Source organism: Typopeltis vanoorti, chromosome 24, assembly GCF_054136105.1.
Source record: "Typopeltis vanoorti isolate ZY-2024b chromosome 24, IOZ_Tvanoo_1.0, whole genome shotgun sequence".
Classification (NCBI taxonomy): Eukaryota; Metazoa; Arthropoda; class Arachnida; order Uropygi; family Thelyphonidae; genus Typopeltis; species Typopeltis vanoorti.
The window spans coordinates 46,568,455-46,582,141 of NC_143572.1; the positions used below are offsets into that span (position 1 = coordinate 46,568,455).

At 34.8% G+C, this 13,687-nt stretch overlaps 1 protein-coding gene across 1 annotated transcript in view; it reads left to right on the plus strand.

Annotated features, from left to right (window-relative positions):
* The window catches only part of LOC150093157 (glycerophosphocholine cholinephosphodiesterase ENPP6-like), a 35,140-nt gene extending 33,026 nt beyond the window's left edge, over window positions 1-2,114 (plus strand). The window contains exons 6-7 of the mRNA XM_090413302.1: window positions 445-559; window positions 1,762-2,114. Coding sequence (XP_090269428.1) covers window positions 445-559; window positions 1,762-1,970 — 324 coding nt within the window. The 3' untranslated portion in view covers window positions 1,971-2,114. The remainder of the gene's footprint in view (window positions 1-444; window positions 560-1,761) is intronic.
* Window positions 2,115-13,687: the final 11,573 nt, after the last annotated feature.

Here is a 13,687-nt window from a genome sequence, read left to right on the forward strand (position 1 = left end):
GATGTCATTAATTTGGATAGAACTTATACAAGTACTCTTTAACTAAAGGGGAATTAGCCGACCGTATACGGTAGTGGTTTCAAGTATGTGAATATTTTTCTTTGTTGTTGTTATAATAGTTTTATATAATTATCAGATTGTTTATCGATATCTGTTCATAGGCCCAAGTTAAAAAATCAAGTTTCCGGGAGAAAAAAAATCTTCCATGCTCATGTTACTGAAGCAAAGCCTAATAAAAGTGACTAGAACTAAAGTTGTAGTTCTTTCTTCAGGTGGCTTAGAGTTATGAAGGCAAATGCTATTTCCATAGGCACTTTCTTGTGGATATCTTATTGTTCAAATATGTTTGAAGTTACATTGAAAAAAAAAAAAAAAAAAAGATTTATTTATGTTCTGAGTTTATTCTAGCAAGAAATTATAACATAATTCGTATTTACCTTTTAGATAACTGACTCAAGTAAAACAATGACCAATTCCACTAGCATATATTATGGTTACCATGGTTACGATCCATACGTCGTGGAAGATATGAGAACAATTTTCTACGCCCGCGGTCCAGGTAAGTAACACTATTTCAAATAGTCAAAGTTACATCGAATATCATGGAAATTATAACGCCAATATATAAAGTGTTCCTGTCTTAAACTGTTTGTTGTTTATCCTGTTAATATTAAAAGTATTTGTATAAACTAGGACGGAGGGGGGGGGGGCGGTAATGGAAACATTTCTATCTCAATATCCTAAATATTGCGACGCTGAAAATTAAATCTTCAGCTTTAGATGGCCTTTTTTTTCTGTTACTTGCACGCTAAACAGACTAGGAAGCGTTTGGTTGTTACTTCCCTCCTAACTAAAAATTTCTCGGTCTTTATGACATTGCGGGAATGGAAAGTATGTCATCTATTCCTATGGAAATGCAACCAACACCTTACTTGGAATCTGACAATAGAAGAGACCCAGCTACGTCTGAACAACCATAAACTTCAAAAACCACACTGCAATGGCAGATTGGTTGAATATTTCACGTACAATGTTGAATGACATTCAGTGTATAATATCAGATTTTGTAATTAAATTAATTTAGAATAACTGAATTGATTAAAAAATAATAAAATACTTCCTGTGCATAAAATGTAAAACAAATAACTGGAATTTCAAAATACTCACTTCATCCACGCTCAGCAGCTGTAAAATTTACTTAAGCATAATGCTAAAAACTGCTCACAGTAAAGTCATAATGCAGTGAAATTTTGAATTTACCTTTAGAGATCAGTTGATTTTGTCGATTTCGTTATTTTCGTCGACTGATATTCATTTTCTTCTATCAGCAGACGATAGTATAACGTATTATAGAATGTCGTACAGTAGAAAGAAGGGGGGGGGCAATTGCTAGAATCCAGTAAAAGTGTTCAAAATCAAAGAAAAGATTATCTGTAGGCTCCAATATCCATAATTTCTCCACTGCTAGTAAAATGACTGTTTGCAGTCGAAATGAAAAATAAAAAAAATAAATAAATAATAACAATAGTGATTATTTTTAATAACCAGGCAAAAAAAAAAAAAAATCTTCTTCCCTTCCCGATCGCACAGAAAACAGCGCTTCAAGCGGTCTTATTGAACACTATTATGACTTAGTATAAACTCAGTTTCTGATAATACAAGTAATTTTATTTTTATGACTGCAAACTGTGGTGTTTCGTTTTTATTAACGATGTGTTTTGCTATTTAAATAATTTCTTATATTGGATTATTTCTTTGCAGGCATTAAGAAGCACTTCGTATCCGAACCACTTGAAAACGTCGATCACTACAATCTCATGTGCCACCTGCTGGGTATTGACGCACTTCCGAATAATGGTTCTATGCAAAGAATTACGAACATAATGACTGACTCCGGTGTTTCTACCTACCCTGGATTTCCTTCCTTTTTGACTGCGATTGTGTCGTTTAAAGTAATCTCATTCCTGTAAATGCGCCTAAGTTACCAGTGAAACACTGCGCTGTCTGCTCTACAGAAAGCATTGTGAAGTATGCATTAAGAGTGTCGATCAGTTTGCGCCTTTGTAATTTTCTGAATGTTTACATATAGGATAAATAAAATGAAATTAATTGTTGTTCCTTGTTGATATTCTTTTCTAAACACATCGTCTTGCTTAGTTACTTGAAAATATAAATAAAAACGTATGAAAAAATTAAAGGGAAAATATAAATAATTCTCTAACGGCTTTTTAACACATTGAAAAAAAAAAAAAATTCAATCAGGCTTTTTTTTTTTTTCACTAACCAATCAATCATTGACCAGTTGAATAGGTTTTTCCCTTTCTCCCAAAAATAATTCGAATTTTTTTAATTCCACAACTCAAAAAAAAAAAAAAAAGTAGAACACACAAATATACATATAAATAATACTAGTTGCGATTAAGAGAGCAAATGGCGGCAATTGCTTGCCTTATCCACTCCATCTTTTTTCCTCTATCGTTCTGCCAGAAATGCCGCGATGGTGAAAGACGTGGTCCAGTCGCTTACCAATTCCCAAAATTTGGGACCTCGTGCTACTCCTATCAAAAATAAAGAGAGGATAGAAGATTTATTTATTTTAAATAAAAGCTAAAAATGTTTCGGTTTTAATTTTTTGAACACCATACATAGATCATTACTAAAGACAGAGTCATAAGGCTTCATTTCCACGATGTAAAATTACACAAAGTGGATACTAGGTCCAATATTATTTCAAAGTCGAATGTTTGTAGAAATTATGAAAGTTTCGTAAGTTGACCATTGAGCTTACGAGAATACAATCCTCGGCATCTCCGAGTTGCCTTTGCACTACTTCAAAGACATGAACGCTGCCCAAGCATCCGTCCGTAAGTTCGCCTTTTATTAGTGCATTTTATAAACACTCTCGTTCAGTACTAAAGGAACTTGAAATGGCAGAGAAATGTATTTTTCGTAAGTGAACTTTCGGTCGGTGCGTAAAAGTAATCACTTAAGGAAGAGCCATAAGGCTTCAGTCACAGTAGTCTTATGGCCTTGTGACAGTAGCATTGTCACAGTAGTGACATTGCTACTGTCCATCACGCAAGAATTATTCAGCAGTGGTTCAACGAGCATGGCAGCAATTTCCGCCATCTTTCCTAGCCACCACAAAGCCCGCATCTAAAACCTATTAAGAATACATGGGACATGTTAAAAAAACAGATCCGCGAGCAAAATCCTCTGCCGTCCAATATAAGCCAGTTAAATAGCAACATAGCCAATTCTGCTTAGCAGAATCTCTGTTGCAGAATCTACGATAGATAAGTCCTTGTTAGATTGTCCCTTTTAGTATGTTAAAGTAAAGTCAACAATTTCGTGACGTATCAATTGCATATAATAAATATTTAATTTTCTGTCAGTCTTTTAAGCTATAGAAGCTTTTTTTTTTTTTAAAAAAAAAAACAAGTTTATATTTCTTTATTTATTTTTAATATATTCTCCTAAACTTTTATTTTTTTTTGACATCTGAATGTGAACACAAGATTTGTGTTATAGTTTCTTAAGCACAGAATGCTCGCTTTTATAGGAAGTCCCTATATCTGAAGGGATCTACATCTGACCACCAGTTGTGTTCGACTGGACTACCAGCTTTCTCTAGAAACGGCTTTTGGTAACAAGAAGTCACTTTGTATAAGTGACTCACTCAATCTGCGTGACTTAGACAGCTGAAGATCTGCAAATATATCAAAGCAGTTGAAAAATTCACTTCACGACAGTCTCTCTCTCTCTTAAAAGTCCAGTGCAATTCTAAGGGCTTTATGGTATGTTAATCTTGATCTTTCCCTGGGTCTTGTACCCTCTATAGTACCCTCAAATATCAGGCGAAGAAGTTTGTGAATTCTTTGCTAATTTTTTTTAGTGAATTTTGAAAATGTTTACTTATCATTTTCATATTGTTTGAGAGTCCTACCCGGTGGCCATGGCTTAATTAACAAATATGGCTGTTTTTATCCTTCCTAATTAAATGGTTAGTGACATTTTTCAAACTGCATTTTAATATAAATGTAGTTTAGTTTAGTTTGTAGTTTATTATTTAATTTTTTTTTTTTTTAATTGCTGGCCACCTTGATGATTTGACTGCTAAATTACGTATAGAAATACATTTCCATATCGTATATGGAAATTCTAGAATCATTCCATTGGTTATTTCTTTATAAATAGTGTTTAGTCATCAAAAAAGTCAATACTCACGTTACAAAACTAAAATAAGGAGGGCTGTTTTATTTTATTTACGACTCGTGTTATTTTCTATTTTCGTGTTCGCTCATAATTGTTTAACAGTGAAACTGCGCAAAGCGACTCCTATCGGAACTTGCATGGGTGTTTACGTTAAATCTATAATTGCCCAGCAATTCTATTTTTCTCTCTTTAGAAAAAGGGAGATTTTATCTTGGATATGTCACCGCTCAACATTGTGTGTATGTGTGCGCGAACATTGATAAAGTGAGCGAGAGAGAGAGAGAGAGAGAGAGGTCAACATTCTAATCGTTTCCGCTATTTCACAGTATATTCGACGATCTTACGTCTGCCATGAAATACCAACTTCCTTAAGTCAACTTGTTCATATCAAAACAGTTCAAGGTCAACGTGTAGGTCAAACGCGTGTCTATTGATAACTCTTATTTCTTATCTGTTTACTACCACTTTCAGTTGAATAGCAAACTGGTTATTGGACAAATAGAGTATTTCAAATTTCGCATTATTAGTTGATGCCTGAGTTTTCTTTTTTAGTATTCAATGCTGTCAGATTGAATACTAAATTTAAATAAGGAGAATATGCTAATCTCAACAACAACTTTGAAACAGAATGTTGTGAAATAATCGGAATTTACGAATAATTATTATTCCCTCTTTAGAAAAAGTTCCACCGTAACGTTTTCAGGCATGGGCAACCTTTCCTAGTTCTGGAGCCAAATTATCATTCTGTCTCCGAGTCAAGGGCCGGACCAAATTATTAAATAAAATCAATTAATATTAAAAGAATTAAAACAAGTTGCTACTTCATATTTCATTTATTTATAATATAATGCTTTGGTGTAAAGCTCTGCATAAATTTTATAATATAATGAACGACATAACAATTTAATGTGAAGATTGGCCTTGTACTTCAACTACGAGAACTATCAATATTGACGTTAATATTACTTAAGGATAATCGCATAGAATTTTCGAGGTTTTCGCCCGTTATTCTTGTCAGAATTTTAGATTTATTGTATTTCATCCTCGAAAAAAACTGTTCACACATATATGTGCTGCCGAAAAGACAAATGATTTTTCTTGAAAAGGCGCGTAAATTTGTATATTTTTCTTCCACCAAATAAAATTTATAAAAATCCGTCAAAGCAATGTTGTTAAATTGTGATTTTAGCACTAAATCCGCCTGAAGCTCAATAAGGTCCATCTGTAAGTTTTCTGGCACATTATTTACATAAGCATCCATCGGACGAGCAAATATAGCGAATGTGGAGTCTTTGTTTTTGAAGTCGTCAAACCTTGTATCAAATTGCTCTATTAGTGCCTTCAGTTCATCTCCATATCAATTATAAGGGATATTTTTATGAGTTGCTAGAGTAGGAAAATGATAACAATTTTTAGCTCTTATCTGACTTTCCAACAATCTTAGTTTATTACAAAAAGCTTTGACATGTCCATGCAGTTCCTGAAGTAATTGTCCTTGTTTTTGCAATTTAAGATTCAGTTCGTTTAGGTATCCAGTGACATCTACAAGGAATGATAAATCACACACCCACTCATCATCTTTTACTTGGTTAATTGTGTTTCCTTTTATGTCCATAAAATCTGCAATGTCTTGTCTCAGATCATAAAATCGTTTTAACATTTTACCTTTACTCAACCACCTCACTTCACAATAATAAGACACATCTTCATAATCCGAAAATACGTCTGCCAAATACTCCTTAAGTGGCGGTGATTAAGTGCACGTGACTTAATAAAGTAATACTGGCTGCTACAACTTCCATAACATTTTTGAATTTAATCGATTTTGCACACAGATTTTGTTGGTGGATAATGCAGTGAAAATTTGTTAAATTTTCCGGATGGATCTGTAGTTCTATTGCTCTTTCATAAATTCCGATAAATCCCTTCTGTGCACCAACCATTGCAGGGGCTCCATCCGTGCATATGACAGATAGTAAACTCCATTTAAGTCCAAATCTCTCGAAGACTGTGTTGACTGTTTCAAATATATCTTCACCGGTAGTTGTTCTTTTTAACGGCCGAAACACCAATAATTCTTCTGTGATGTTGAAATCCGCATCAATTCCTCGAATAAATATTGCTAGTTGTGCTGTATCGGAGGCATCGGTGCTGTCATCCAAAGCAATTGAAAATGCTTCCAATCTAGCAATCTTCTCTTAAACTTTTTTTGATATCATCAGCCATAATTTCTATCCGTCGGACAACAGTACGTCTCGACAAACGAATATTCTCGAAGTCTTTTTTTTCTTTTCAGGACATATTATACTTGCAACATCCAGCAGACATTCTTTGATAAATTCTCCTTCACCAAATGACTTAGAATGCTTAGCGATTTTTTCGCTTGCCACAAAGCTGGCATTGACAATGCTGTAGTGCTGCGTTCTTTGCTTGTTGAACATTTGCTGCTGGGTATCCAAGTTCTTCTTCAATTTCTGTATTTCCTCTTTTCGTAGTTGTCCATCAATTTTTGGGTGATCCTCATGTCTCGAAGTAAAGTGTCTTTTCAAGTTGTATTCTTTGTTGACGGATACGGATTCGTTGCCCGGCAAACCTTTATTCAGAATAAAATAATAGGTCTAATAATAACGCTCCCTTGGGGTTTTTGCCTTAAGGGAGCAATTTGAGTCTCCGGGGAAAGTGTTCTCCGGCACGGCCCGCTGAGGGGCTTTGTCGGTGAATGATTTTCTTCGGAATTTGAGCGGTTTTGCTCGGTGGTGGCGTGTGGGTGGACGGCCATCACTGAGTGGAGCCAACGCTGAGATGGACGGTCTTTCGCCCACGAGTGAGTGGCCTAGGGATCGTCCGAATTTTTAGAGACGGCTTTACTTACTCATAAGGCTGAAACCGGTGGGGGCTATTATGAGTTCGCTCCCTTGGGGTTTTTGCCTTAAGGGAGCAATTTGAGTCTCCGGGGAAAGTGTTCTCCGGCACGGCCCGCTGAGGGGCTTTGTCGGTGAATGATTTTCTTCGGAATTTGAGCGGTTCTGCTCGGTGGTGGCGTGTGGGTGGAAGGCCATCACTGAGTGGAGCCAACGCTGAGATGGACGGTCTTTCGCCCACGATTGAGTGGCCTAGGGATCGTCCGAATTTTTAGAGACGGCTTTACTTACTCATAAGGCTGAAACCGGTCTGGGTAGTGACCTCCCTCCATAATGTAATAACAGCATACATTTCCTAGGAAATGTGTTTTTACATTATGGAAAATACCTAAGAATAGCGATCTGAACTTTCCCCACCTTTGCAACGAGTCGCCCGGTATTGTACTACGTACTAGGATCACTTGCATTGGCTAACGCTAGTGTCGCCGATACTTTATAGTTTACTATATTCGGCAAGAAACTCTCTGATTCCAATCTTTGAGTTTCTTATTCGGTTTTAAAACTATGTGGGATTTAATATCCCCTTAATTTAAGAAATGAATACCACGTATTAAAATAGTAATAATTCCAACCCCTTGTGGATTAAAATTACATGCTATATAATATACTGTTTTTAAGGCACCATATCTTTTTTTTTTTTCAATTATGATTCAAATTTTGAATGATTTTTACCTCATTTATTCATTTCAATCAGTCATTTGCATTTTTAATGTAATTTTTTGTATGTGAAAATAAATTACGGTATAACTAGCCTGACTGAACAACTGTTAAATGATGTGTTGTGTTCCTGTTTCTGGTTTGTTTTCACGAGTAATGCGCCACTGATCTGGTCGCCATCATTTCTTCACTTTCCTGTAAGCATGAAAGCCCAACGTCAATAAAATAGTTCCGCAGCAAACTTCACTATGTGAGCTGTTCGTTCTATATATACATTTACAGGAAATCTTCGCTTAACGCGATTAATTAATTAATTAATGTGCGCTAAGCGAAATCGCGTTAAGCGAATGCACTAAACAATAGAAATAATATTAATTCATCCATCAGTTAGCGTAATTTTTTTAAAAAAAAATACAGTATAAGCTGTATTAGAGGATAAAATCATCAAACTTAATAAAAATCAATTGCTTAAAATTTTATTTAATGTCTAAATATTTGATTGAGTTACTTTTTTTTTTTGTTAACAAAAATATTAAGTAAAGATGTTTGAATCGTGCTTGACTTTTTCATCTTGTCATGCAATTTGCGATAGCTGGTGATCGTTTTATCAAGATTTCTGCGGACTTCAGAGCTTTGTTCAATATCAGGATTAGCATCAAACAAAATTTCCTTAGCATACTCAATGTGATTGAAAACTAGCTCAAGTTCTATTGCAGTTAGCTTTTTAGTCGTAACATTCTCTTCTTATTCGTGCTCCTTATCTTCTTCTTCTTCATATGCACGCTGTTCTTCTAGTTGAAGGAGATCATGCTCACTCAAGCAAGTTTCTCACATCTTCATTATCCTGTTCATTAAATCCAAGTTCTTTTTCAACTGTGCTGATTTAATAATATTAGATGGGTTATTTTTTCTTATTAACACTCGTTTTTTCCCTTTTTTTTTTCTTATTAACTTTTTTCTTCCTGAAATTCTGGTGTTTCTTCCTGTAAACTCAAGAAAATCGACCGTAGAACCCACTATTGCAAACAATAATATACTGCATTAGGTTATTTTTTTTCTTTCTTTCGGATATCTGATCTGATCCTGTGGCCTCCTCTCCTTTCGGATATACATATATAATAAAAGCAGAGTGAGTGCCTCGTATAAGACGGCTGAAATCATTTGCTAAGTGTCACAAACATCCATGCCGCAGTGTGACTCGAAAATTAAAAAATAAATCTTCAGTACGTAGCATGCAACAGAAACTGAATATGTATATCATAAAAACGAAGGTGATAGAAGAAAGAAAGGGTGCACAATACATGAATCGCAAGGTAGAGAACAACAAACTGAAGGGGAACAAGAAGATAGCAAAATCGCCCGCTTACATGTCTACCGCTTCTGTCAACATCACACTGTATATTAATGCAGTGTATAGATATACTGATGACAGCGCAACCATACATTAGCTGTTAGTTGGTCCTAGTAGACATAAATACAACAAATTAATGCCATGAAAATATATAAGCATATAGTCGCATCCAGTGGCGTAGCTGGGGGGGGGGGGTTCGCTCCGAGAGGCACTTTTTACTTGAGACACAATTTTATTTTTCGACGATTCTTCTATTTATGTTAACTTAGTAATTTTATTACTTAATTAATAATTAGTTTTCAACAACTATACTTACAACTAAAATAAACATAAAAATAGTGTTTCAATTTCTTTCCCTGCGCCATTTTGACTTTTTGTAATATTTTTGGTGTGTGTATTGAGAGGGGCGGCAAACTCAGGGATCGCCCTGGGCGGCAAAAGCTCTAGCTACGCCACTGGTCGCATCACATTTAGATTAACAAAACTATGCTTTTTTATTGCATACAGAAAGAGATGTTGGCTTTTTTAGTTATAACAAAATTCATCAAGAAAAACCGTTCGCAATAAGTTAGAGGCCAATTCTAATTTATGTCGAACATAATACTTTCGTCTAATTTGAAAAAAAACTTTTTCTAAACAGTGATACATAAAAAAACTGTGTTTTCTAAAATGCTAGTCATCCCTGTAGCATCTATAAAATCTATTAAAAATGGAAGAAAATAATGAAATTTGTAATTGTTATAAAAGGTAAACAATTCATTTTAATACTTAATATTTTTTTATTGAAAAATATTGCGCTGCTGTTTATTATACTTGGAAATTAGAAATAGTCATTAAAAACTTAAACCTAACTGATGCTGTCGTGACATACTATCGTGTGTAAGAGTAAATAAAGCTATGGACATTCTGAAACTAACGTTGTATTAGCTTAGTAGTGAACTTTGTTCTAACCAAATACTATCATTATTGTGAACTTTAACAGTGCTTTTGTGCTCATCACTATGATTTGACATCATTCTAAATTCTTCACTTCTAAATAACGTGGTATAATAAACGATGAATATGCAACGTCGAAAAAAAGATATATACATATCATCCCCAAATTACTGATGCACACTCTCAAAGGATGTAGAGCAGGGGTCAGCAACCGTGGACCCCTGATATAGAACAGCGCTTCCCAAACTGTGGGCCGCGGCCCCCTTGGGGGCCGTAGGTTTTGTTGAGGGGTCCGTGAAATAATGAAAACAAATTTAAAATGGTTTAAGAAGTAGATTTTTTTATTTTAAAAGAAACGTATTTAACTTTTATTACTTATTATTTCTTTTTTGTTATTTTTTATATTTTAATGGAAAAATTCACATATTGGTGCTAGTTGACAAACTTTGCTTCCTGAGCATTTCGGCGCTTAATGAATATTAGTAAATATTGCTTATTCATATGTTTCATTTCAAAGCAGTGGTTAATTGTATTTACTTCGAATGCTCTCCAGGGAAGCTCCAAATCTTCCTGTCTCTTTCATCACGCGCTCGCTCGTAATCAGGGACTGTTGATATTGACTTTATATACATATGAAAACTCGTTTTATATTATCACTGTCATCCGAGCTAGTTTTCTGTTACCAATAAAAGTTTCGCATATACTTCACACATAAAAATAAACTTAAACAAGTTCATGTGGGGAGATAGTAACTAGCTTGCAGTGGTAAACAACACGCCCTCCCTAACAGTCACTATACTGCAGAGGCAATAAAAACAAGTACTTTTATTATGCCAGTGAATAAGGTATGAGGAGTCTATGTAATATATTTCTCAACAAATAGTGCAATTAGAGACAACTGGGATAAAAACACACTAATTAATGAATCACATGTCCCCTCATACAGAAACTATGCTGTATTGACTTAAACAAAACCATATGTTGCATGGGCAAGCACAGTATCTAACTAAAAACTATTGTTATTAATTAGATGTGTGTGAGTTCGATTTCCCAAGGCAGCAATAAAATTCAACCGAACGTGTTAAAATTCGTACAAGTGTTAAAACTAAGTAATATATACATATAATGAATGTTATGGCAGTTTCACATATGGAATTCGGTTGAAGAGAGTTAGCATTTCAACTCAATTGTCAGCTATGCTTTTATCTTTCGGTTGCGCGATCTTTTGTTAATACCGCACCAATCATATGCACGTTTTAATAACCTGCCTTTGCTGTCTGTTTCGCTTAATTACCGTAAAGGGAGAAAAGTCACAAAAGAGAAAAATGTTCCTGGTCCGGGGATTCCCTTATTCAGGTAATATTCACTAATTTCATGTTATCAGTCTGTGGTGTGCCAGTATCGGTAAGTGGTGACATTAGTTGATCTATTCTACGTTAAAAAAATTTAAACCTGAGATGGATAAGTGGCTGATAAAAAAAAAAAAAAACCACGAGCAATCAGAAGAAGCAGAAACAGATTAAAAAAAAAGGACAGTATTTCATATTTTACCAGAACAGCCTGCATCGTCTTCAGAACCAAACGGTAAGAAGTAAAAAATGTAATACATGCATTTGATTTTTGCAATATTCGCTGTGTATGTTTTGTATTGAATATAAATACAATAAATATTATAATAATATATCTCTCTATTACGATTTTGTTTCGAGGGGGGCCGTGAAATATTTTAATTTTTGCAAAGGGGGCCCTGACATCCAGAAGTTTGGGAAGCACTGATATAGAAGATACTCTGATAGTACTACATGAAATGCTTATATTGTTACTAAAAAATTCTTATCGACAAATTTCCTTCAAATTACTTTATCTATAAGGACTCCAATACTGACAGATGTTATAGTTCGGCCTTCTATGGAATTTCTGATTGCATCAAACCACCTAGATCTTGGTCTTCCGTTGGATCTTTTCCTGCCATCTTGGCATCAAATGTTTTTTTTTTAACTTTCCTCTCTTCCATTATGTTTTAGCCATACCTCCCGAGATTAGGTACTTCTACATAGCTCCATAGTTCCACACACACACACACACACGAATGCTAGCAACGATGCCCTTGTATTATACCTGATTTACTCATCAAACCATCTTTTTTAACTTCCTCAATTCTATTGCTGATTTACAACTTAAATAAAAACTGTGTATAAATAGTTTAAACATAAACTAAAGATAAGACAGATCTCTTGACATTGATCTTCTCATCCACTTCTTGTTTAGATGAACATGACAAATCTCCACTCGTTATTCCATAAACTACGTAGGGTAATGCCTCTTCTGATCTTTCGCCAGAACCGTTTTTTCCAATCAATACAACCCCCAGCTCTTCAACAAATACATTAACAGATTCTTTTCTTCTCTCTAATCACTTGTCGCCACACGGCACTGTCGTGTTATATTGATATCTCTCGTGTGTGAGATTGATATAACATGCACGTATAAATTAATATACATTTGATTCCTGTTATTATTTCACAATAAATTATACTATCTTTGATAATATATTATTTAATGCATTATGTATTGTATGGCAGGCAACTAACCGATATATCGTCAGCCAATCCTTTATGTTTTTGAACCACGTAGATCCTAGACGGTGATCCATAATAGCCAAGCTCCTGGATGAAGATCACTTGTAATTGTGTAATTTATAATTCATATTTTATATTACAATTGTCGTATAATATTATAATTTTTATGTACAACACTGTTTATGATATTTTCGTATTATAGTTTAACCTTTTCTTTTTAATATTTAGATTTTATTTGTTTATTTACTTTGATTATTTTCTTAAGCTAAAATAAAACATGACTCAATATAAGAATATACTTCTTACCAAATATAAAAGGTTATCCAAATTAGAGGGAAAACATGCTTAAAAACGATTTTAACAATACTTAAAAAGCAGCAAAATGATAACAAACAAAGAAGAGAAGAAAATTTTGAGGTCATTACAGTTCGACTATTACATTTATAAACTGTCGGAAAAATCTGGAAGGGCAGTGAGATCAGTTGTGTTCAGCTGAGTACTTGGGTCTTTTGTACAGTGGCGCACCCAGAGGGGGCTGCAAGGGGCCCGGGAACCCCCCAAAGAAAAGGAAAAAACACTAGAAAAATTTCCAGAAATCTTTTCCTAATTTAAATTCATTTTTTTTATTTATGTTGTGTCGTGTCTTCTATTTCTATACTACTTATGAATTACTGATCACCGCAGATGCTCAGTCATAGGTCGTATGCGATGCGTACTGTGTCTTCGCAAATCGTCTACTCAACTCGGCCTCCCCCCCCCCCCCCCAAGGTTAAATCCTGAGCGCTCGGCCCCCTCCAAGATTAAATCCTGAGTGCGCCACTGCTTTTGTATTTGTAGAAATCTGCTTCATTGTAGTCTGAATCTTGCTTGATCAGCTGGTTTTGGATGATTGCTTATCTTGGTGAAGAAATTTTCTGCTAGATCATGAAGGAGGGAATGTTGACTTCACTGTGAATCTGGGCGTTTCTGTAGCGTCCAGAAGCATTTTCAGGCATTTATTCTGTATTCTCTGCAGTTTTTGAATGTTT